We start from the raw sequence: 25,340 nt of genomic DNA on the forward strand, positions 1-25,340 counted from the left end.
GCGTCAACGTGCTACCGGATGCTACACTAAGCGTAAGTGGATGTGTTAAACGTGGTGCGGACTTCTGCTTATAAGGGTCGCCGGGTGTCGGGTTGCAGACGTCACATGTGTTATTTACGTCATAATGTACGGGATGCGAAATACGTCATTTTCAGGAGATACGACGGTCGTTATCGTCACAGGCATCGACCAACATGAAGTACTTGACCAAATGTGAAATACTAGCAGAAACCTGTTTCTTTTAAAAAGTTTGAATACGGTTAATTTTTTTGCCCTCATTTTCATTGCCTATAAACGAAGGGAATACCCTTCCGCACAGGAATCATACGTTTGTGTTTCCAACGTTTTGTAAACATTCATTGACTCCAAATAAAATATTTCAGACATGTTCCCCAACCAAAGAGATGCCCTGTGGCTTACTTATGTACAGGCCGGGGTTTTGCTACAGAAGTAGAAACAGAGGAACAACTTGGAAACCAGGACCCAAAACTGCAACGAAAGGTTAGAAATGCGGTCGTTTTTGGTTTGTTCAGCAATAAAATCTCAATAAAGTAGTCATAGATAGAATCAGGTTTTTTAACTGAAAATATTGGTCGTATCAGGATTTGGGTAGTGTCACAGCTAAAACAATACCTACAAATTTCTAGTGTAAATATATCAAGTTGATGTCCTTGTGAAAATATGCCAGCCTATAAATGGATAAATATTGCTTTTAAACGTGTAGTCTTTCATTGAGCAAATCAAAAGATTAAAACTTTATATTTCTTTGTACAGATTCGTATTGTGAACGGGATTTGGACTTAATATTCGTCTTGGATGGCTCAAGTTCAATTACATCCAAAAATTTCACACTGGTGAAAGATTGGGTCAAAAATATGGCGGCCTACTTCAGTATAGATACGGGTTTTGCCCGCATTGGGGTCGTCCAGTACTCCCATTACTACCTAAACCGGTAAGTTGTTGTCTGCTGGAAAGTGTTGCTAACAAAATCAACAGCTCAATTACTACAAAGTTCTTTTGTTCATGCCACGCAATATATTACAGTGCGCCTTTCCGGTCTTGGCGCTGCTAAAAAGACTGATTTAACATTTTCTAAAAGCACACTAGCTTTCGCGAGTTCCTCTCGCTTCATTGGGTCATGTCATATAACTTGACAATACCACAAGTGATAGGTTATACTATTTGGGCAATTTAGCAGTTAAAAACGTGTTTTGTTCCACAGCGGCATTCACCGTCAACCATTCCTAAAGACAGAAGTCAAGCTTGGTTCCTGTCCAACAGTCGAGTGTTTCAACGTGCGTAAGACACTTTATCGTTTGACATAGAAATAAAATAGCAAATCGGCGATAGAACCATACAACTTGTTCTATTCAGTCGTCATTTAAACTTCTCATAACATATGCCAATCTCCACCACACGGTGGCTATATAGAGCTCTATATACATTTTCAATGTAATCCTACAACGGTAGTGAACATATTTGAGGAAGTTTGTTTTATAAGGACGTGTGACTCGCACTCCTATGGCTTTGTTGGTGTGGTTTCTACTCATCGCATAATTGTACTTAAATATATTGTGACAAATTGAGGCGACTGCATTATTATAACCTACATGTCAAAAACGTACATTGTTTTACGTGCAGAGAAGTGTGGATCGCATTCTCCAATTCGGCCACACAACCTACACAGCCCACGCACTCAACAAAACCGTGACAGATTTTGAAAACTCGGAAAGATTCACGAGAAGCGAAACTTCAAAAGTTCTTATCCTCCTAACAGACGGCGAGTGAGTAGAAAGTATTAAAATCGCGAATTAATATAGATTTAGTTTGAATAATATAGAATAAACATGACCATGGGTTGATACGAACGATACAAAAAACACACCTAACCTATGCAAGGTAATTTTTTATTTTTGGTTGACATTTTGCCTTCACAATGAAGCACGAAAATAAAACAATTGACTTTAAACGCTTCGGGAAAGTCAGGCACAGAAATAGCGCAGCGTTTTGCTGGTTAACGATTTCTATTAACAGCAGTTCGTTTTCAGTTCAACGGACGGAAACCAGTTACCAGAGACCGCCGATTACGTCAGATCACGTGGCATAACCACGTTTGCCGTCGGGGTTGGAAAATACAACGAGACCGAACTAAGGGTATGAATAACACAGTATAAAAACTACAAATAGTCCACGGAAAACTTGAAACACGATAAACATCAGAGAATTTACATTAAAACAACGTTATTTATGCAGACCATCGCTACTGGAAACCAACAGTCAAAGAAAAACGTCTTTACTGTCGACGATTTTTCCGATTTGGAGAAAATCGTAGGACAACTGAAAGCTGCTATTCTTACAGTGACACTTGAAGGTATAATGTAACCAACAAGTCTTGGCGCAGATTAGGAAGATTGTATACTGGTTGCGTATGAAGCAAAATCATTCCAATACTTGTTCTATGTGTTTGTTTTATGTACAATTGTACATCAGTTTCACTGCAAAACGTGTAACGTAGTTGACAGTTTTGATGGAACAACTCATAAATCGTATACTCGGACAATTCGCGGTTCTCCACCTACTTCATTTATTTATATTGGCGCAACGAAGTGTGCTTAAAAGTAACTTGTGTGTTTGCTTCAGGTGGTTCCAACACAGCGGCGTCTTCGTTGGGATTACAACTGGGAGAAATGGGGTTTTCAATGCAATCTAGCAAGGTGTATAATCTAACTTGCAGTACTTGGGAATGGTTGCTTGGGTGTGTGTGTGTTGTGTGGGTTTACGTGCTTGTGTGTTTTTTGCTTTCGTGTGTGGCTGTTGTGTGGAATGGTTAAAATAAGCGGAACGCGATTGGCCGCGTAAGATATCAGGTTAGTCACGTGGCTTAGCTCTGTCTAACGATAGCAACTAAACAATTCATGGAAAGGTGAGTAATTTGATGAATGGGATTCCATCTAAGACCTACGTTAGTCACTCGCAACATGGATCGAAGAGCGAGTAAGTTGGTAAGAGATGGTTACACTGTGGTAGGCAATCTCCTTTGTCTTCATCAGGCATTCTTTTACAAAAACCAACGCCCGAAACTTATTAAACACTACCGAAAAAGTACATTACCGAAACTTAAATTCAAGTCATTGTTTGAAAAAGGAAGCGGGACATATGGATAAGCAACTACTTTTAACCAGCGACCTTGAAGTACATGAACACGTTTACACGTTTTCTGCCAATACAAAAATGTTGAATTCGTGGAAATATTCTGTGAAAAAAAATATCTCACTTCGCGTCAGCACTTTTAAGCGCACTTCCTTTAAGTTACGTCGGGGAAGTTGCGAAACCAGAAAGTGCAGAATAGCAGAGAAGCGACAGGGGTTTTCAATTCAGATTGAAGGACGCGGAAGCGATCATTTTTGAGTTAACATATTAGAGTCGAGAGTAGGTAAGGGGATTCAAAATACTGTATATAGAAAGGCTACATGTGACAACGTCGGTGCACATGTTCGTTAAGCGCATTACGAATGATTCAAAATTAAATGTAATACAATCAGTCGGATATTTTTGTGACGACTATATAAAACTGAACGTGGGTTCCCAGACGAGTAAGGAAAGGCCTGACTGCTTTAAAAAAAATTTAATTGCAGAATAAAGAAATGGGACTAAGCAGTCGAGATATAGTTGTGATAATAAGAATTCTTTGTTTTCTATATGTTTTTATATAGGTGTTTGAAGCCATAGCGAGCCATGATGTTGTATAAGGACATTTCCAGGATTATTTGTATCTTATTTCTTTGCTTGTTTGCTACAATGCAATGTCATAACCTGGCTACCGATTCTAGTATTGTAGCAACCATTAAAGACAGTGGAAATAACGACAATACAACAGCAAACTTTTTCGGGTACAGCATAACATTGGGACCGGATACGTGAGTTCAATTGATCATACATGTTGAATTTGCATGAAATTGTGAGAATTCAATGTAAATTTACGGATTTGCTCATAATTGTGAGAATGAAGAGACTGGCTCAAATATTGTCAACATTTTCATGTTTCATGCGAAAAACGTATTGGCAAGAACTGATGATCATCAGTTGAAGTCACTGTAAATTGCTATTTAAGTCAGTGTAAATTGCTAATGGTATTTCGGCAATCGGCAATCGGCAACAAATAAACATGCTGTCACGTATTTTCGACAACCAATCGCATCCAATTCCAACGGCATCAATGCCAAACAGTGCCAGTAACTACGTGATAAATAAAGTAGTTCGATGAGAATTTGCTTTCGACACAAAACTGACATGTTAAATATTAATTCGTAGATTGGACGTGGGCTCGCCATTAACATCATCCCCGAACAAAACCAAAGGTAACATCCACTGGCAGTTGAAAATCGATTTCAGGCGAAACGACAGAGAAAATAAATTTGTTACTGGCAAAAACTGAACCGTTGAATAATAACAAATATCACTATTTACTATAGATCTTGTTTACAAACCGTCGATACCTTTTTGTAAGATAACATTTACGGTGTGGTGGCCATTTATAGGCACATAACATTAACTCTCCGGAAACGGCAATAAATAAGTTGTTTATCAGAGGGTAAAATTTTGAGCTGCCCCACAAGAAAATTGTTCCAACATCAATCTTCAACAACATTTTGCACCGACATCACCCCACCGTTCGTGCAACCTGGGGACGCTTTCGGCCAGACTGTTCAAAACTCAATTTCCGACTTGGTGGTACGTTTGCGAAGTTTTTTGTTGTTGTTTAATGTTTGATGAAATTTGCGGGAAAAGATTGTGGATAGGAAAACCAGCTTCAGCGTTTTAAGTGGAGGAAAAAGCAACGCCTTTTCATTATGTAAATTAAAAATGGATAAAATTGAACCCTATAGGTGCTACTCAACAACCGCAACTTCGCAACTGGCGTTCGAAAAGGGTCGATTTCGGAACGAAAATATTGAATGTTATTTAACAACCGTTCATTGGTTTATATAATTATTAAGATTTTTTTCCAAGCATTGTGAAAGTGTGGCGTTGTTATCAAAATTGGATTCGTTTGCAGACCTGCTCTGCAACTAAGAAGCAGGAATGTACACAGGTCAATTACAACCCAGGTTACTGCTACAGAAGTCTAGATAATGGATCCAGCTGGCAAGCGGACCCGAAAACATCACGTGCAGGTTGACTTAGGTTTCTGGTATTTCCGCGGGATTTTGTTCCCGCGCAATAACCGTCGATGACGCATTCAACGAATGAATTTTTCCTCGCACATGAAGCAACTGAATCTTACATTGTGTCCACGATACAACTTTGTAAACACACTTTGTTTCGCATCGCATTCTATCAAATTAATGTACTAACGTAAGGACGCATGATCAAGTCCACCTTTTTTAACACCGGAATATAACTTACTTTGTAAAACTTTGGGACCAACACTATAGTCCATACAACTGCTCTTAAATATATTTAAAATAAAATTTAAACGTTTCGATTGTGCCTTACAATCACTATCAATGCGAAACGCAGGCGACCGGACAAGCAGTTATATGGGTAATATTGTTTATCCTAATTATTTGAACGTTTTAAACAGATTGCTCGCAGAAGTTGGACATAATGTTTGTGTTGGATGGCTCGGGCTCCATCGGAAAGGAAAACTTCGAAATTGTGAAAAACTGGACAATCGAACTTGCTTCGTTTTTTAACATTGCAACCCAGGCCGCCCAGATTGGAGTTGTTCAATATTCTTATTACAACAGTAGAAAGTAAACCCATCTTCAAGTATTTTTTTATCTTAACGTTGGTTTTGTGCAAGATACATTCTGCACAAAAGCGCACGTTTGCAGTGAAACTATTCGAATTTAAGATAGATTACATCAATGTGGTGAAGGGGATTATAAACATTCTACCGGTGCAAATGCAATACAAACTGTTGATTTTGTGAAATTTTGCAGGCCTAGGTTAAACCAAATCAAGACGGAAGTGGCCCTGGGTGAATGCAGAAACCAACGATGTTTCCGCGTAAGTATTAAAAGCAACTGACAGGTCTTGGCAGGCGCTTCACAGGGACCAGTTTCGGAACAACAAAGAACTTTAGGAAATTGTAGGCGTGTTGGCGTGTATAGACTGCAAGCATATTCTACATACCCCGCAGCTACCCTTGGTATACAAGCTTAGATATAATGAACTTCACAAATAACTGGTATAAGCTAAAATTTATGGATACAATTATGAGCGCCTTGTTTTGGACTTTTGCCTTCGATTTTTTTGAAATTAAATTGCATCAAAATCTGCGCCAAGTTGTGAATCCAACATTGCGACCAGTTATGTATACATGTGTTAACATGGACTGTCAGAAACGTGCTATAGTTTGCAATTCACAAATTGTTTTAGAAAAAGGTATCCAGAATCAAACTGTTCGCATCGCAAACGTTCACAGCCCATGCGATCAACAAAACGGTTTCGGATTTTAAAACTTCAATACGTTTCTTCAGTTCGTTGACATCAAAAGTGATGATTCTTCTCACAGATGGAAAGTGAGTAGAGTTGAATAATCCAAATGTTTATTAAATGGGAAAAATATACTTTGAACTTTTACTTCTTGGTAAACAAGTATTTTGTACTTGATCTGAGAAGTTGTTTACCATAGATAACAAGAATTCATCCAGATGGCGTTTACAGAGCCGAGTCTAAAAACAATTTGCACGCTCTTTAAGCATATGAAATGCGACACCAACTAAAATTCAATTTCATGTTATTTCGAAACAGATCAAGCGACCCTGAGTATATTGCACCTTCAGCAGATTACGCCAGGTCTTACGGCATCACTACCTTCGCTATCGGAGTCGGTGACAAAATTGAAGAGTCCGAATTACAGGTGTGTTTCACGCCAGGTTCAATCCGTGTAAAAGGTTGGAAGCAAAAGTATCTCTGTTACAAGAAATAGTTCGCGAGCGAGCTACCGGCTTTGAACTGAGAAAAACCAACAGACCATAACGGGCGAGCTACGGGGCTCAAAAATGAGCTCTGAGCTCATGCAAAAAGTGTAAAATGTGCATCACAGCAAAACGTCTGTTGGAGTTAATATTTATTTTAAATTGTATTTTATGTTATAGTTGTAGAGTAAAATTTAACGTAATAATTACCGTAAAAATGATAAAATTTAGGGAATTAATAAAATTTCAGGTTAGTTATTGCACGTTTTCAACCCATCCTAGACATTATATCATCCGTGCGAGTCGATTTTAAAACCTTTTTCTTTTTATTTGCAGGTCATTGCTAACGGAGGAAGCAGTAACAAGCGAGTTTATAACGTTGTTGATTTCCAAAAGCTGCAAACTATTGTAGGGGAACTTAAAAGCGAAATATTGAAACTGGCCTTAGAAGGTGAGCTTCAAGATTTAATAGAGTAAAAAACTATAAATCAAAGGATTGAAATTATAGCACAAGCAGACATTTTAAGTGTAAAAACCCTCACTGGAAAAAAGCTGGGAACACCACGTACGATAACGACGACCTTAAGGTTTACGTTGTTGCAAATGTTTTTATAATAAGTCTTTTGCCACAGCAAAGTTGACAGGCAGTTACACTGCAAGACAATTAACGTTAGGTCATCGATAACGCTTTTTCAGTTCTTGCGGAAGTGACTTTAATAATCTATCATGACTACAATGCCTCGTCTTTGATTAAACCTTGCGAACTTGTTTAGATTAGCTTGAACCGAAAAACAGCGGACAATACTGAAAAAATCAGAACACTTTTTCCAACATTTTGCATTGCAGGAGGGGGAAATGCCCTGTCGGTCTTCTACGGACAAGAAATGGGGGAAACAGGATTCTCAATTGCACAAAGCAATGCGGTAACTTTTACGTTAGTTGATGAAAGCGCAGTGTTGGCGTTTTTGTGTGTGTTGGTGTGATTGAATGTGGGCGTGAGTTTGGAAGTTGATGACACGTCGTTTGCGGACGGTGTGCGGTAAGTTTACAGTGGAAAGATCAAGAAATTTGGAAAATAGAAGAAAACGACACAGGTGAGACACCTCATAGTCATCCTCTTACGTCAGCATCAGTTTAAAATTAGTTGATTTACAATTAAACAAAACACCACAGCCACTCAGAGCTCGTATTTGAAGAAGTACAATCTTTTTGCAGACACGATGACTATTCTTAAAACGGGAGTTTTGCAAACACAAAACTTTGGACGTAACCTTCCTGTATATAAGGTTCAGAGGCTTCGCAGTCCAGGCATTGTAGCCTACATGGATCAGCCACTATAATGCGAGAGCTTGGATCGCCAAAAATAAAGTTTCTGCGCAAGGGGGCGATTCTGCCTTGTTATGCATGTTTAAGTATATGTACCAAAGTATGTTTTGCTTTCAGTGATTATCTGGCCATTCAGCTACAAACTAAACATACGTTATATCATATAGCATTGGCAACAACTTCTATTCAGTGTGGAAACGGCTACAACTTTTTTGTCAAGCTTTCACATGTGCTCGTATCAAAAGCATGACAAAAAGTTTTCGCTATGGTGTTTGTGTATTAGAACAAAGGAACCATGTGTGTTATGTTGCACTTCCGATATGACGAGGTTTTATCGCTTTAAAGGTATACAAATACACCACAACTAACTCGTCGAAACAAAATGGTTTATATTACTTTAAATACTACGATTACTTTGTTGGTCGACATGCTGCTATAATGAACCACTTCTGGCATAGGATACGCTGTTGCCTGAGTGACAGTTTTGCGACAAAATATCTGTAGTCAGAACAACAGTTAACGACAATGCTTGGTAGACGTTCAGATAAAGTAGGAGGACAATTTACTATTTGTGTCAAGTCAGATACAAACTCAGCGCCCAATTGTGCATAACAGCCAACAGTAAGATAACTGCTTAACATACACGTTCGCAAGTGGGCGCCAAAGAACAACGGCAGAATTCCACATACCAATGCGTCCAAATGAAAGAGGGGTAAATAACAATGAAAAGAGGCCCCACAAGTTTCATTTGTAGACGACATTGTCCTGCAAGAGTAATTAAAAAAACACCAAAATAATTTAAAACTGTTTCAAACGGCAGGGCGTGATCACACCTTCTATGCTGTACAACTTAGATTGTAGAAGGCTTGTTTATAACTTGTACACACGTAGTTGCAGCATTGTTCATCAGCAATAATTGTTGTGTTTTAAACATAAAAATCGTTTCCAAAAAAATAACTGTTAAATTTGGTGGATTGTGACGTCACTATATGATATTTATTTAGTTACAAAAATTAAGTAGTACACTAAAAGTCTCTGCAGCCGATAACAGTTTAACCCGGCAAGGTCAAAACTGCGTGCCTATTTGTGCAAGTTATTTGCAAATCTGATGCAAATGCGGAACACAATACGGATCAAATAAGGGTCGGTGGCGCAGTTGAAACCACAGCAGGTATTTTCCACAATGAAGACTTAGGTTCAAACACAAGGAAGACGGCTTAGGTTCAAACACAAGGAAGACTGCTTAGGTTCAAACACAAGGAAGACGCAGAAAAACGAAACTGCAATCACGCATTGTCTTCCTTTAATTTTTTAAGTTGAATTTACCTACGTTGACAAGCAATGATAAGCACATGTGCTGTTGCTGTAAATTGATAATAAGTTGAAATATATTTAACAAAACACGTCACAGCACCACAGAGAGTATTACCTTACCACAAGGTCAATACACTGTTGGCCAAGGCAAGTAAACTGAAGAAAAGGTAAAACCACTGATGCGTTACAATAGGCGTCCGGTTATTTGCTTCAGGACTTCAACATAAAAGTTTAACATAAACATTTGTAACTATTTTTTACAAAAGGCATCATCAAGTACACTCTCATAGGCAACCCCCGCTAAGACATGTATGAACTTATACGTGTTGTATCAACATGTTTCAGAACAGTGTTTGTGCAGTGGTGAAGAACCGGATGACGTTATCATTATCAATTATACACACCATAGCGTGCACAAGTCCACACTGTCGTCCGAATCTGGTAGAGTTCTGTTTGTACAGCTGTAACGTCACGGCCGTTGTATTGGTATTAAACCCCTACGTTAAGCTGGGCGCAAGGCAGCCAACGTAATGTTGTGCAGTCAGTAACCCGGATGTGAGTGACGCACATATCCGGTTAAGGGGTTTCCCCTCACGCTAATCACGACGCAAGCCCACTGTAACCTTAGTATTTCCCGTGGGCCGCGGTAATAGTTTAACGGAAGAAAAAACAGCACCAGGCAACAATGCACCGGTTCTACTGTTGTCTGGTGTCGTTCGGGCGACGAGAGTAAGAATGGTGTTTAGCGTTAGTGTTGATAGAGTCAGTATTTAACGGGACTTAACAACTTGTGTATGTAAGCAGTTAGATGTTTAATAGGAGTAAAATTATCGTTTTCAATTGTCACGCGTGGAAACGAAGTTTAGAAGGTTGAAATTGAATGTTGAAATTAGTAATTCTCAATCGTTTGCGTTGTAGGTTCCCCTGTGAAAACAACAACCATTTATCGCTCCCACCCTTCATGATATAAATGTATTGAAACATTTATGTAACTAATCTCCTCCGTAACCTCTGAACTGATTGCACCTTTGGGTTAAGAACTGGCCTAAAAGGTGTTAGTTGTGTATGCGTTGAAACCTATGCGCAAATGTATTCAATCTGACTATTGAAACGATTCGCATACTTGAAACTGCGCTTGGAAACGTTTAAGGAAGTAATTATGAAATAATGGCCTCTGCTTGAAAGCAGGAGCAAACTTCTTTGGTGCTAGAGGCTTCGACCTGAGGTTAAAATTTTCAGTGGAAACCAGAAAAGGAAAACGTTTGCGAATCCTGAACTGCAGCAACATTCCGGTCCCCAGAATCAGAAAACAATACCAGTTAAGGTTTACCTTCCATTGGATTCTCTTCAAGATAATGTATTCATAAAAAATGCATTTATTATTTGCAGTTAAGCGCTGCTAGATGTAGACCTTTTTAAACCAGTATAGGCCAAGTATTTGTGTGCACAGCGAGGATAACACAAAATTAGATCCAGCATCGTGCAATCGAGGTTATAGTCTACAGTTAATGCAAAGTTTTTATATCACGGGATAACACGCCACAGACACCCCCTGAAAGGTAGGCAAACTTAATGCCAATAAAGAACGTAAATTTAATACTACGAAATTGGGGCGTGAGCATAAATCATGCGTCAACCACGATAATGAGTAAGGTTTCAAGGAAGCCATGAAGGGATCAGTCGTGATCGGTTTCAGAGATCTTTGAAGCCATATGGGGAGAGTACTCGGAGCATCAAGACTAAGCCATTATTAGCACTAAAAGTAAAATAAAACTTCAAAAACAAGCAAGTACGAGGCAAGTTTGATGTGATTACAACTAGCGTTTAAGGTAGTTTTGGTAGTTCTGTTTTTTGTGTTGATGAGAAGTGAATGTGTGAAGCACAACAATGAGTTTGATGATTCCAAACCAAAGAAAAAGTCTGCTGGTTTAAACTTAACAGCACATATTTTGCTTGAGACAGTAAAGAACACGGGAAATAGTCACCAAAGAAGAAAACAACAGTTGGAAGTCATAGCTCAAGCTAAATAAGCTGAAATCACACGAGTAAAAAAAAGAGGTGACTTTCGACTTGGTGGCGCTTCGCATCTCATGTTGTTAGCTTACGAAAGTCTGCAATCATGCTGATCACAAGGCTTAAGAGCACGCGTCTATTGCTACATCCGTTTTTGCAAGACCAAAGAGTGGCGAAAACAATCACGTGCTCTCACTGTAGGGTGCAAAGTACTGTAATATCCAGTACATTTATTAAAAACCGTTGTTGTAACACTTTAGACGGTGCCTGGTTCTTACCAGTAGTTCTCGAACCCACTGGGGTGCGGTTTCTGCTCCTAGGGAGCACGGAGAGACAAACATAAGGTTTGGTTAGATGTTATACTGCATAGATCTATATTGGATTTGGATGCGAAAACTGGTTGACGGTATTAAAAACCACTAACCTCGAAGATTCAAAATTACAGTAGGCTATATCCGAATCAATAACGACCAAACCGCAACAGAAAAAAGCTGTGGTCTGTGGTTCTTATTTTGCCTCAGGCGTGCATCTGTGCATTGTTAGATCCAATGCATGTAAAAGACTCCTTAAATATGAAGGGCTAAATAACACACGCCTTTGTTGTGATAACTTTGTGGCAGACACGCATGCAAAACGGGCGGAAAGGGCTGTCAGACAGCGTATGCTACAGCTTTGCTTCCTATTGACAAATTCCCTGTGTTACAGTAGCTTTGCGAAGATAGGTTTGAAGCCAAAAGAGGAATTGGTTTGTGTGATGCATATGAACACATTCGACTGATTACATTTTGAATGCAAGGGTAAGGAAATATATTGGCGCTTCAAGTTGATCTGAAGAATGTAAGGGCAAAAGAAACATACTAACTGTGTGTCAAAATATAATACCGTTTCGGATCAGACAAGGCCACAATTGCAGTATAATGCAGTTCATACCAAAAGCTGTCTATCCGCTGATCAGATTATTCTCAATAGAGATCTGTTTATATTTTATCGCGGCGTGCAGTTTGTTTCCGGAGAGATTGCAATTAAATTTGATAGCAAATAGAACTAGCTTTGAGGCTTTCTGTGGTGATTTTTAATTTAAAGTAAAGAAAATAAATTAGATAAGGCTTATTATAAGGTTTAGAATATGATACCATATAATTCACTCTTGGCATTAACTTAAATCTTGTCAGCAATGTTTGGGACTACAGCATTGCATTACTATATTATGACATCAACAATAAGCGTGCTATAACATATGTTTTGCAGGCGACGACCGTCAATTTAGCAGAAAAATTTTGCCGTAAGAGAAGATCTACTGCATTATATTTGACGTTTTAGCAGGCAAAAACGAATCTCATCGCCAGTGAAAACGAAACTTAAGGACCCGTCAATAGACCAGTTGAAAAACTGTAATAACACTGCAATGTGGATAACCGACGCATGGATTCAATGTTTGAGCCTTCTGCAAGTGGCAACGTTCACGAACGCTTGGAACATTGCCATTGACCCCGGTACAATGGCGCATATAACGCCAACGCCGAAATTGCCATCATCTTCAAGTGCAAGACAAATTGGACCTACACAGACAAGCAACGTCTCGACCCCAGCATACTTTGGATATGACTTCACCGTAGACAAAAATAGGTTTGTATGGACAGTAGTTTCTTATGTTATACATACTATACATTGTATACAAATGAATCCCGTTAAGAAAATCGGTCAAATCTTACAATTTTGTTTGAAAGCAATAAGCCTTTATGTCAAGAATAAATGTCATGAAATGGCTACTGGTATCAGCTGGATACAGGATCTGCCTTTGTACGTAAGCTATCAGTGTATTCCAGAAAAACGTAGAAAAGAGTAACAGACGATCAGCGTCAGTGTAGGTGATCTTTTATTAAACCAGAAAAATTAATTTTGCTTGTTGGCATCATTAGTTTCTTTCTAGTTTTACAATATCGATGACCCTGATATCAGCAATAGGAAAATTATTAGCTATCACCTAAAATACGCTCTTTTCGTTGTAGTTTAACCATAGGTGCACCGAAAACAGCAAAACAAAGTCAGTCTTCCGGCATTGGCCCCAGGACGTTAAAGCCCGATTCGCCAGAAGGTAAAATCTAGAAAGTTCGAACAGGTTTCCTAAAGCATGTTTATGTGGTTAAAGAAATATGTTAATCGGACCACAGCTGTCGCTTTTACATTACTCTAAAACGTCATATCGGTTTTGTTGATCATTTACAATTCATGTATTTCGACAAACATTATTGCATTCCATCTTTTGCAACAATTTAGCTACGGGTGACATACTGTCCTGTCCATCGAACAACCTCTTCGGTACTTCGTCCGCGACTAAATGTGCGTCGGTGGCACCCCCACAAAGTGGACCCGGGGACGGGTTCGGACAAAGTGTGGGGAAATCCCCTACTGGAGACCTTACCGTAAGTTTACCGACTTCAAAAACCATTATTATGAAAGCTAAGTGAAGATTAACTGAGATGCCGTTTTGACAAGGTAAAAAAGGTGACCCTGTTACCTTGTCGTTTATGCACTTTCGCTTTTACCATGCAACGTCAGAGCAACAAATCAATGACCAACTATATCATAAAAAAGTGTGGCAATTTGGGAACTTGTATTTTACCAACAGGCGTTTACAATGTCACCATTGCATCTATCCCCATCGCTTTATGGTCAATCACAAGAATAAATGAAACAATTTGGGTGCAGAATACTTGGAGTTAATTGCTTTGAATCTTAAAGTTAAGTAGACGTTTCGAACACGAGCTATACTGACGATGAACTTATGTAATGTTCGAAACGTCTACTTAACTTAAAATGATTAATAGCATATTAGCTTTGGCTTTCCGGTTCAAAGAAAATAAACAATCAAATGTAGATTAGCCTCATGTTTAGTAACACTCTGCATACTTCTTCCGAAATTAGAAATGGTCTGGAGCGATGATCTAAGTCTAGGTTTCAATATATATGCACATTTCTATGCTTTTCTTTATACCACTGGTTGCGGGTGGTATGAAAAAAACACCAAGTCACCGACGTTGTCACAAAATCTTGGCAGACTATTTGGCATAATACTGTTCCATAATGTGTTAAATTCACTACAGAGTTTAAGGTACGCCATTGACAAATGGTTACCTGTCGGTTTTAGTTGTGACGTTTAAGCATTTCCTTATTTTTACAATCCATCGCATCTTTATCGCGAAAAAGCAAATGACGTAACGCAATATGAAAGACTATTCTCGTTGCATCAATCTCGTGTATGAAAAAAGTTCTTCATTTTCTTATGCCAAAATACCAATGCAAAGCAACCCCAGCATTGGTCGTTAGGTTAACAGCAAATTTGGGCAAATTAAGTGGTCAATGTTATTACTGGTTTGTTTTTACACCCTCTGTTTTCGTTAAAAACGAAACACCGGAAATCAAACCGCATTTTCCACTTATCACAGTATATGAAAAATCCTACTGCCGAAGTTTCATAACAAAAAACCAACAAGATAGTTAGTTGTTATTATGCGTTACATTTGCAGGCGTGTTCACCTACAAAGCAACAGAATTGCTCAAACGTAATCTACAGTCCAGGCTACTGTTACAAGAGTCGCAACGGCGGACAGACGTGGTTTGCTGATCCGGAGACTAGAAGAATAAGTAGGTGTTAAACGCAATATTGATACCTTATAGTTACGACTTGCTGTAAACTTGCCGCTCTGCATTGAACCATTGACAGCAATATTATCTCAGACTTTGTGCTTATTTTCGCTTTATATCGATCATGAAAAAGCTTTTCAGTTTAACAGCACTTCCAGCAAACTGCGTCGCAATGTTTTTTGTGCAATTAAACGTGTGACGTAAAGGTGGAATTTGCGTAAATTTCGGTAGCTATAATTGTTTTACGAGCATTTGTATGTTACATAGAATGTCCATCGCTATCTCTGGATGTCATGTTTGTGTTGGATGGTTCGAGCTCTGTTGGGGAGGCAAATTTTGAGATCGTAAAGTCTTGGGTAACAACACTGTCGTCCTACTTCGATCTTACAACAACCCAAATAGGAGTGGTCCAATATTCCCACTATTACATCCTCAGGTATTTACTGTAATTTACGATGTATAACATGTGTAGCTACAGCAGCAACTGCTTAGCAAAAGTTGTCATTGAACGGCAGACATTACGCAACTCTTTCGGCGTTTAAAATCCCACCAGGGCGGAGAAACCAGCATTTTAAACTAGCGGGCACGGAATTTTCCACTTTGTGGTATTTTTCAGTCCACGTCACGGGTACCAAACCATAGAGACGACTCACTATGGAGGGCGCTTTGATCACACAACTGCTTGATACCCAATATAGTGCTATAGGCTCGGGTGCCATCCCACCTATGTAGAAGCAAAAGAGCCATATTATATTCACTAAGCTTTATACAGTAGCATACACTGTTTCGTCCCATGGAAGGTGTGCATTCACAAGTTTGATACCCTACAGGTCGAACAGCTTGCACTACCGTCTGTAGCTTAATGATAATATTACGGCTTTCGCTTCGTAAAAATAGCATTGCACAAAAAAAGGAGAAACAATTTTGGCACAATAAAACTTTCCTCGCGTTTTTTTAGTCAACGAATGAAAGTTTTCCGTGTGTTTTACAGATCGCCAGACAACCAGCCATTAATGAAAACGGAGGTCGCGCTTGGTTCGTGTCGGGTGTTTAGCTGTTTTAACGTAAGTGTGCATTCTCAAACATTGTCACAAGTTTAATTACAGTGACAAAAAAAATCTTCTTATGAAGAACCAACACATTTTTTTTTCATTTCCCTTGTGCTAATATATTCAGTGATAGAGTAAACTGTGCACGATTTCGACGAACGATTTTTTGCAGTGTTTTTGGTACAAAAATTCTTGCTTTACTTCATACATCGCCTAACAAAAAAAAATAATACTTTTTAGGAGTCTGTTAACAGAATCAAGTTGCAGAAATGGACAACGAACACTGCCCACGCCTTAAATAAAACAGTAAATGATTTCAAATCGTCAAGAAGATTCAGCCTTAAGACCACATCGAAGGTTCTTATTCTTCTCACCGACGGAAGGTAAAATGGAAATTGAATTAAAACTAAACAAGCACCTCAGTATAGGAGTCGGCATCCTTTTGAACGCATTGTGCCTGTCAAACCATGTCATAGCGTCAATGCCTTTGCAGAGTAATATCACACTTTTTAGTAACCACTGTTTCGCGGAGATCTATTGCAAAGGTCACATAGTATTTGCAAATTTAAAGGAAAAATCACCCACTGACCGGAGTCATCCTTTAGTTTGAATATAAACTGGTCAATCACAAGTCATTGAAAAAATAATGACCTTCCGCCTCAGTAAAATTAAAATTTTATTCTTTCTGCTATTTTTTTGGGAAAGGGGTACAGAATTATCTGTTTGCAAACGAAGTGTCTCAAGCTACAATGGTTGCACTCTCTTGCTTTGTGTGACCGAGACATCACAAAAATAATGACCAGTTTTGGGATCAAGCACAACATGCAGACATAATATTTTTGGCTCCATGGCAACGCATTGTAAACATCTGTGTATTTTAGGTCAACCGATTCACTATACGTCCCACAGTCAGCTAATTATGTTCGCTCCCTTGGTATAACAACATTTGCCGTTGGCGTTGGAAACCAAATAAACGAAGACGAACTCAAGGTAAGAGTTTTCGTGCGTTTTAGTGTTTGTTGGAATGACGTAGCGTCGTATGAAAGTCCTTTTTTTGCGACATTTGTAGACTATAGCCACTGGTGACACGAATTCATCAGAAAGGGTGTACAAAGTTCAAGACTTCACCAATCTGGAGGGGATTGTGAACCAACTGAGAAACGCGATCTTAACGGTTTCGCTGGAGGGTAAACATATAAAAATGTCATGGTTATTTTTTCGATGGAGTTATTAAGCCAAACAAATATTACCTATTATGTTGTGTATGCTCGTAAAATGAGTACGTATATTTTCCCTTTAAAAGGTGGAGGAACTTCAAACGCTTCAGACTATGCTTACACATCAGAACTGGGAGAAAACGGATTCTCAAATTTCTATTCCACGGTAGGAGGGTTAAAAAACCGGAGCTTACTGTTTTTTTTGTGAATGTATGTGTGTGTGTGCGTGCGCGCGTGTATGTTTTGATAATGAATGTGTGAAATGTGTTGTGATGAATGTCAGTACGCGCGTTGGCGTTTGATAATAACGCCAAAAACATTTGAAAAATGTCGTCACGTTGGGGCGATTTAGCTGGAAGTTTCATAATAAAGAAAAACGTGTCACGAGACGTTGATACGACGCCGAAGAACTCGGAAAAGTAGGGGCTATGCAGACAGGTATGCAAATGAGAACATTTAAACCAACAACAATCATTTGGTTTCCACTTTTATGTTTTGTTTTAGTTAACCTCCAACTTCAGGTGTACATACGGAATTCCTGTTTTGAGTCCAAAACAGCATCACTGAATAACTTTGCGTCTGTTGCTGACATGATGCAAGTGTGCAGTTAAACTCAAACAGGTGTTTCGCAAAAGAAGTGGCATCGAGAAAAAAGGTAGTTTTCAGGAATAAAACCTTAATTTTTTAGTCTGTTGCAGACGATGAGGGTTTTCTACTTCATGTTTATCAATAAACTTTAAGTTGTCCTTCTGGCACAAAAGTTACGTAGATTTGATAAACCCTGAAAAAGTCTCGTCGAATGACAGACGAAACGTCGGCTACAATAAAATCTACGCAACTTTTGTGCCATGAAGGACAATTAATTTAAAATACCTGCGTTTCTCCTAATAGTAAATACATACGTTTATGTGGATAGACATATTCAGTTGTCACCCTAGGCGCAGTCAATTTATTGACATATACCAAGTTGCTCAAGAGGGTTAAAACCCCTATCTACGTGACACTATGCGTCTCCACAGCGGAAGGGAGCAACACGGTAAAGCCTAAAAACTTCGGGTTAACACAGGCCTGACCCTTTGTATGCCTCGAAGAAGGGCTTGTTCTATTGAAGTCAAGAGGTGACTCAAACCACGCAGAGCAAAGGACAATCTAATATAAACTTCATTGAAAATTCCGTAAACCCCGGTACGTTGACAAAAGAGGATGTACATAGAAATGCTACACCATGACGCTAAAAAACATAAATCACTGACGTCAGCACAAGACGGGCGCAGTGCTTATAAAGGAAATTGTTTATTTATGAATCTCGTGCACGGTTTTACGAGTTCGGGGAGCTATGCACGTTATTTTGCCATCTTTGGATCAGTGACGTTAAACAATTTTTTCCACCAGCAATAAACCCACTTTCCTTGTTAGGGTAAATCTTTTACCACATTTCAAAGGGTGAATGAACCATTTACGATCTTCTCGCTGTGTTGTAGTTTTGAGTTTTTGGTGCATTTGCCTTATGTACACTTTCCCGTTGTTAAATTTAAATAAACTTATTAATTTAAATCTCTTCTGGCAAAAAAACTTGTTTGTTCGACGTTTCGGTCGTTATCCAACAGACCTTCATCAGGATAATCGAAAAATAAACTTGTCGAAATGGTTGAGAACCAGTAAGTGCTCAAAACTAGAAAAACTCGTGTTTAATGAGGGTACGACAAACTACGTTTTGGAACAGAACACACCGGCATAAAATTACAGTAAAGCTGAGCAAGTCATAGGCGCCTCCACGCGTTTAAAAAAGTATTTTTTCATATCAATAGGTGGCAGCTCGGAGTTGTTCCAAACGTTCAACTAGTGACGTCACTTTATAACAGAGGCACCGAATTGCCACCGAGTTATAAACCTGGCGAATGTCATCAGATTTAAATGAAGGGAAACACTCTGAAAAACCTGCGTATCTCGGAAATCATCTGTAACTGCTCAAATTATTATCAGTGACAGTAAAATAAAGTCAAATAAGTATGGGCAGAAACATGTGAGCAGTAACTTTCGAAACTAAGGGGCACCCGGAAAAGTTACTTGGAAATTGACAACAATCTGAATAATTTGTGTATAAGCTGCAGACAGATGGCCACTGTTTCGGCCTAAAAGGTCTCATCAGTGCAGCTGGTGTGACTATCAGACGACTTTGCTGACCAAACGGCCTTTTAGGTCGAAACAGTGGCCATCTGTCTGCAGCTTATACACAAATTCATATTATTGGCTCCACATTGCTAATCTGAATAATGTTCGAGAAAACTATTCGAAAACGGAAAGGTTTAAAAAACGGAAGAAAGGAGGGACTTGGTACGAGAAATAACCGATACATTCTTGACCATGACCATTATGATTCTTAAACGTCAAATCCTGGCCAAAACGCGTACATTTTCGCAAAGGTTTCTTGAGTACAATTCTCACCACTGGCAAACGCTAGTTACGTATGTGGCGGAGCTTGAATGCAGACCACCGTTTCCCGTGTTATGTCGCTCGAAGTCTGTCCCATTCAAGACATTGAGCGTCAACAACGTGGCCTAGAAATTTCGAGTGAAGGAAGTGTGAAAGGGAGTTTTTGAATAGGATCTTACTTAGACGTTAAACATGCTTTGGTTGTGAAGATTATGGGCTTTGTTATGAAACGAAGAATTAGCCGAAGACACTGCGGTGTATACAAAAACAACTACAGAGAGTACAGTTCTTTTTGTATCAAAATTATGCGTACCCCGGGGTATATGTGTTAAGGGACAACTGAGCTCACCATGTAGCAGGGATTTTTGTATTGTATTTAATTTTCAGGCATATACTGTGACATACTTTAGAGAAAAGGGAGCATCTTTCGCTAAGCGTATAAGTTACATGATGCACAAAACAATGTTTAAAATTACTGGTACAGATTTAGAAAACATAGTAAAATGCATACTCAGGCAGTCATTATTCGTACACAATAAGCGAGAGAAAAATATATTTTTGTTAGCCACAAACATTTAAATAAAAACGTTGTACTTTCTTCCTATAGTTGTTTTGTAGACAGCTATGGATCAACGACAATACATATTGGTCCTATTATCGGCTATAGTTTTGCTTATAAACTACCCTTACGTTATTTGCTTTAACATTGATGCTGATGACCCAAGAATTACTGTAATCGTCAAAAAACCTGGAACATCAACAAACAACAGTAACTCAACCGAAAAACTATTTTTTGGCCACAACGTTAAGATTGTAAAAGAAAACGATTCGCTAAGGTAAGATAGAAGATTAATAACGCCGAAATTGAATGAAGTTTTAAAACCGGTGAGGTTGTTAAACAAGGTATATTTCTACACTAAATGGAGATAATGTACATTCTAAATGGTGCGGCACTGGTTAACAAACATGTTAAAAGAGCAAACGTTTTAAGCTGAGGAGGCCTTGGAAAATGTGCTGTCAAAACCGCAACGCCAATTTTGAAGATGGGTTATAACAATGACCTTAAGGGTACCTTATAATATCCTTTCTATGACATTTTGCGATTACGCACTTTCATTGCCATAACGTAGAGTATGTCGAAGATCGACGGACATTATATGCGATGAATTAAAGCCTTCCCCTGCAAAATGAAACACACGCTGTCCAACATCCACACGCATATAGCACACCAGGCGATCGGTTTTGGCCAAAACTTCCAAAATTGTTCATTTGCTTTCGGCACGTTCGGTCACGTATCTCGCCAATTGGTCTGCGGCAAAACCGTGTCATGGACCAAATACAGGGCAACGCGAAACGCAATCAAGACAAGTTTGCTAAATATCGCCTTCCTTCGCACAAGTAAGTGAAGGTCAACAACTCACCTTCCTTTCCAAACAGCTTGACAGTTACATCCGGACAATCTCAAGTGTCAACGGAAATCAACAACAAAACCGACGTAGATCACAAGGAAATATACGAATGTGGTGAGTTTTGAGTACATTACAAGAGCTTCTTGACTGAGAAATCTACGGTTTTGGCTTGAATTGAAATACTTCGGCCAATTTAAGGTCAAAAAAAAAAAAGCTCCTGGCAGAACAAAGCGATTAATTTCTTTTCTTTCGACGATTTGATTTTCATACATCATTCCTTCAATAGGATGTACTTTAAGAGCTTCTAGGCAAAGAAAACTGTACGTTTAGATGGAGATTCACTTGGCACATCAGGGACAATACGATTTGTTCACTGAAAAAATATTTTCTGAAGCATTAAAATCACAGTAAACTCTCACGACTGAAAACAAAAACACAGCTTTTACATGAAGTAAACCCGGAAGTATACTTTCAACCAAATCGCTTGAGTTTTTCTGCAGCCCTTAACGCATCGATGCACATCAACAGCAGCTACGTTACTATCGACGCGCGTTGCCATGGAGACGACCATTTGGCCAATGAGACTGCACTCACCAACAATTTCGGGTTTACAACGGCAACTCTCTCGGAGAACGGCGAGATTACGCAAAAAGCGGTTGGAAACATGTTTGTTGAGAATAATGAGACTGCGTTCTACCATTTTTACACTTATTTTCAAGCTAAAGACAAACAAAAATTTAGGAGAGTAACGTTAACACTACTGCATTAAATACCTTTGTTTTAAGGTTTGTAGTCCTTTCGAGAAACAGGTATGCGGCATCACTGAAACTTTCCGTGGAGCTTGTTACGTCAGCAATAGTACAAGATCAACAAAACGTTGGATCAAGAAAGTTCCCTGTGCACGAAGTAATTTCTTCATGGTTAATTTCAGTGAAAATTTTACAACATCGTTTACAGTAAATCACAAGTCCACAAACCCTTAATATAGTAGCAAGGTAGGCCGAAGTTTTTAACAAGAATTAACAGGCAATTAAAGTATATACGAAATACTTTATGGCGGTTTAATTACAATGAACTGTACAGGATGTCGAAGCGGCAAGATGGATCTTATGTTCGTGATAGACGGATCGAACTCAGTTCAACTCGAAAACTTTAAGAAACTAAAAAACTGGACAAAGATTGTTACGAATGGCTTTGACCTTGAAGAGAAAGACCAAGTTGGATTGGTAAAAACTAAAATAATCGTGCCTAACGTTTTTTGGTATTTTTTGTCTTTTTTTTAAGTTTTTATCCGCTCAGTGTTTTTATGTAACCTTGCTAAACCTCGTTGCTTTCAATTCTCTCAGGTTCAATATTCATACTGGAGTAAGCGGTTGCCAGAAACCGCTAAACAACCCTTTATCAAGACCGAAATCTCCCTGGGACAATACAAAAACAAAACCTTATTTGATCAAGCTGTGGACAACATTACTGTACGTAACTTACAATCAATTTTATACGATATATGTTGTGAACTAAGTGACGACAAACATACTTGCGAACAGAAACACGTGTGTGTTAAAATACAAGCTTTCAGAAAAAAATAATCTCAAGAATTTGAAGCAGAGGAGCGTTAAAATAAGTTCTCAACAACATGTATTATGAAACCTTGGTAAAAACTTATTGTTACAGTGTGCCATGCTTGTTTCTTTTCTCAGTACATGCAAATGAGCACATACACGGCGCACGCGATTATCAAGACGGTTAACGACGATTTCAACGGTAACACAAGCAGATACCCAGCAGCAACAAGGGTCATGGTTCTTCTCACAGACGGCACGGCTTCCGATAGCGAGTATGTAGTCTTTGTTGCCATATTTAGTAGTGATGTAACGAAACAGCTATTTTTATATTCGGCCGAAACCGAATATTCGGCAAAAATTGCCGAATTAATTCGGCCGAATAAACCGAAACTAATTTTGGTATCCATCTCTTTAAACGCAATAAATTTAAACAAAACATATACTGGATTAGATCTTATCCTATCACACAGCCTTTTTTGGTGCTTGAAGAATAACCTAGTCTTCTGTACCAACTGCTTAAAGTTGATTTTTATCATTTCTGTGAAAGTCAACAAATGAAACGAACATATTCGTACAGTTTAAACAATGATTTTAACCTTTTCTAAACTTTGCGTATCAGCGTTATATGCAGTAGAAAAGTTTCTGTTTCGGCCGAATTTTGCAGAAATATTCGGCCGAAACCGAATAATTGCGAAAACCTTAGTTTCGGCCGAATAAATTCGGCAAACCGAACTTTCGGTGCATCCCTAATATTTAGGCTTCTTTCGTAAAGTAAACGCCACGAGGACTTACTTGAAATCCCCATAGATTATTGAGTTGTCGTCAAATAAGTTTAAATCACATCATGTATCAGCAGAGGCAATTAAGTTTTATAGTGAGCTGAAGACAGTTTGGATGTATTTACCTGGCAAGGTTGCTGTGTGTCGGTCGCATTATTAGGTCGAAACAGTGACCCTGTCCGCAGGTTGTTAAAAGAAAATTAAATATCTGAATAAAATCTTCCCGTTTCGTTACAGCGATTTGCCGCGCGCCGTTGCCTATGCCAATAAGAATGACGTCACGTCGTTTGCAGTAGGTGTGGGGGCTTACAACTACGCAGAACTGCTTCAAATTGCGGGTTCGAGCGACCGCGTTTTTACAGTGCGAAAGTTTGATGCTTTGTACGACATCGTTGACAGACTTCAGCAGGAGATTCAAGTGCTTGAAAGTAAGAATAAAAGTTTTGCAGCTTCGGCACGCAGTTATGTGTGTCTTGTGAGTACTCTGCTGACCTCGGACAATAGAAAAATGTTTCATTTTCACAAAATACCAAATGATATATGTTTTGCCCCACACACTTGTGGTTCATTTATCAGTTGTTTTTACAAATATCTTTTTTTACGCAAAGTTGGTTATTAAAATTGCAAGCAGTTTACAAATGTGCATTTCGAATGACGTAAGCACAGCATTCACAAGTTCTGACAAAATTTGACTCAACAACTTCATTGCGTCATTCCATCACCAAATATTGACTTTATGTCACCCAGAAATGGCCCTCGAGAAATACTCTCATGACTAAGAAACAGCCTGCAGGCCGCCAATTGCTCAATAGCGAGTAACTTAACAAGCGATCATGTTTTAATATTGCAGGTTCAGCGGCCGCAAACGTCACCAACGGACTACAACAATGCGAAGCGGGTTTTGCAGCTGCATTTGGCAAGGTAAGTTCATGTGCCTATAACAGGATATTTTAGTGCAGAAATGTGTGATGGACTTGAGGCTGTGGATGAGACGTGTTTTTTTTTGACATACAGTATTCTTATACAATGATATATTGTGGCGTAATTCAGACGTAAATCTTGTGTTGCGTGCGACCACGGTAAGAATGTCTGCGAATTTGGTGATAAGCTGAGTTGCTGCAAAATGTTTTACTAAAAACTCACATCGCACTTTTTTACTGGGTTTGTTATGGCTGTGGCTTTTCTCAAATGCAATTTATAACGAAATAACGAACAAAATTTACAAATTCCTCGTTGAACTGTAAATATTTATAACAGTCCATGTATAGTAGGCATTTTCGTTATTTTTATATTTAAGAACATAGTGACTTTAATTTCACAATATCCAAGAAGGTTCCAAGATGTTTAAATCTGGTCTTACAATGGGATTTGAATGACCTTAAGGAGACTATTGGCCAATGAATAAACTGATTTGTCTGATGTTCTGAGTTGATATGAGTGGATTACGGTAGTTGGTGGTTTTTACCACAGAGTGGCTACAATTGATTACAATTGGTTAATAGTGTGCTCTGCGTCAGTGGTTCAATACATAACTACTAAAAGAAAAACACATTACACACTGTATGTTCCGACGAAAACCAGTTGCTTGATGTAGGTCTTGGTGGTGATCTTGTTATTATGGGGTTGACACGACTGATGCAATAAGTCTATATCAAAGTTCCCCATTA

The 25,340-nt window shown here is 38.8% G+C and overlaps 2 protein-coding genes across 3 annotated transcripts in view; both read left to right on the plus strand.

The window, feature by feature from the left end:
- The first annotated feature begins 401 nt into the window (after window positions 1–401).
- LOC145914639 (collagen alpha-1(XXI) chain-like) lies at window positions 402–2,831 on the plus strand. The gene is made up of 7 exons (XM_083002459.1): window positions 402–501; window positions 775–952; window positions 1,223–1,295; window positions 1,642–1,784; window positions 2,049–2,154; window positions 2,254–2,371; window positions 2,641–2,831. The coding sequence occupies exons 1-7, from the start codon at window positions 405–407 to the stop codon at window positions 2,829–2,831; spliced, it is 906 nt and encodes a 301-aa protein (XP_082858585.1). The 5' UTR covers window positions 402–404.
- An 886-nt stretch (window positions 2,832–3,717) lies between these two features.
- The window catches only part of LOC145914300 (integrin alpha-1-like), a 42,851-nt gene continuing 21,228 nt past the window's right edge, over window positions 3,718–25,340 (plus strand). The window contains exons 1-10 of one of the 2 annotated variants that reach the window (XM_083002111.1): window positions 3,718–3,917; window positions 4,312–4,358; window positions 4,589–4,731; window positions 5,057–5,174; window positions 5,585–5,756; window positions 5,946–6,012; window positions 6,385–6,527; window positions 6,760–6,868; window positions 7,263–7,377; window positions 7,773–7,849. In XM_083002111.1, the coding sequence (XP_082858237.1) occupies window positions 3,736–3,917; window positions 4,312–4,358; window positions 4,589–4,731; window positions 5,057–5,174; window positions 5,585–5,756; window positions 5,946–6,012; window positions 6,385–6,527; window positions 6,760–6,868; window positions 7,263–7,377; window positions 7,773–7,849 (1,173 nt within the window). In that variant the 5' untranslated portion in view covers window positions 3,718–3,735. Of the gene's footprint in view, window positions 3,918–4,311; window positions 4,359–4,588; window positions 4,732–5,056; window positions 5,175–5,584; window positions 5,757–5,945; window positions 6,013–6,384; window positions 6,528–6,759; window positions 6,869–7,262; window positions 7,378–7,772; window positions 7,850–12,827; window positions 13,206–13,588; window positions 13,675–13,856; window positions 14,003–15,106; window positions 15,225–15,491; window positions 15,661–16,215; window positions 16,289–16,513; window positions 16,657–17,154; window positions 17,264–17,342; window positions 17,461–17,576; window positions 17,657–25,340 lie in introns of those variants that run through there. The other variant, XM_083002109.1, reaches the window with a different exon arrangement.

Source organism: Ascidia mentula, chromosome 9 (assembly GCF_947561715.1).
Source record: "Ascidia mentula chromosome 9, kaAscMent1.1, whole genome shotgun sequence".
NCBI classification, from domain to species: Eukaryota; Metazoa; Chordata; class Ascidiacea; order Phlebobranchia; family Ascidiidae; genus Ascidia; species Ascidia mentula.

Excerpts from the sequence above, each read along its gene's own strand:
- LOC145914639 (XM_083002459.1), top strand. The coding sequence starts at position 405 with ATGCCCTGTGGCTTACTTATGTACAGGCCGGGGTTTTGCTACAGAAGT. Across the intron at positions 502-774 it reads ACCCAAAACTGCAACGAAAG|ATTCGTATTGTGAACGGGAT; the intron begins GTTAGAAATGCG and ends TTCTTTGTACAG. Across the intron at positions 953-1,222 it reads TCCCATTACTACCTAAACCG|CGGCATTCACCGTCAACCAT; the intron begins GTAAGTTGTTGT and ends TTTGTTCCACAG.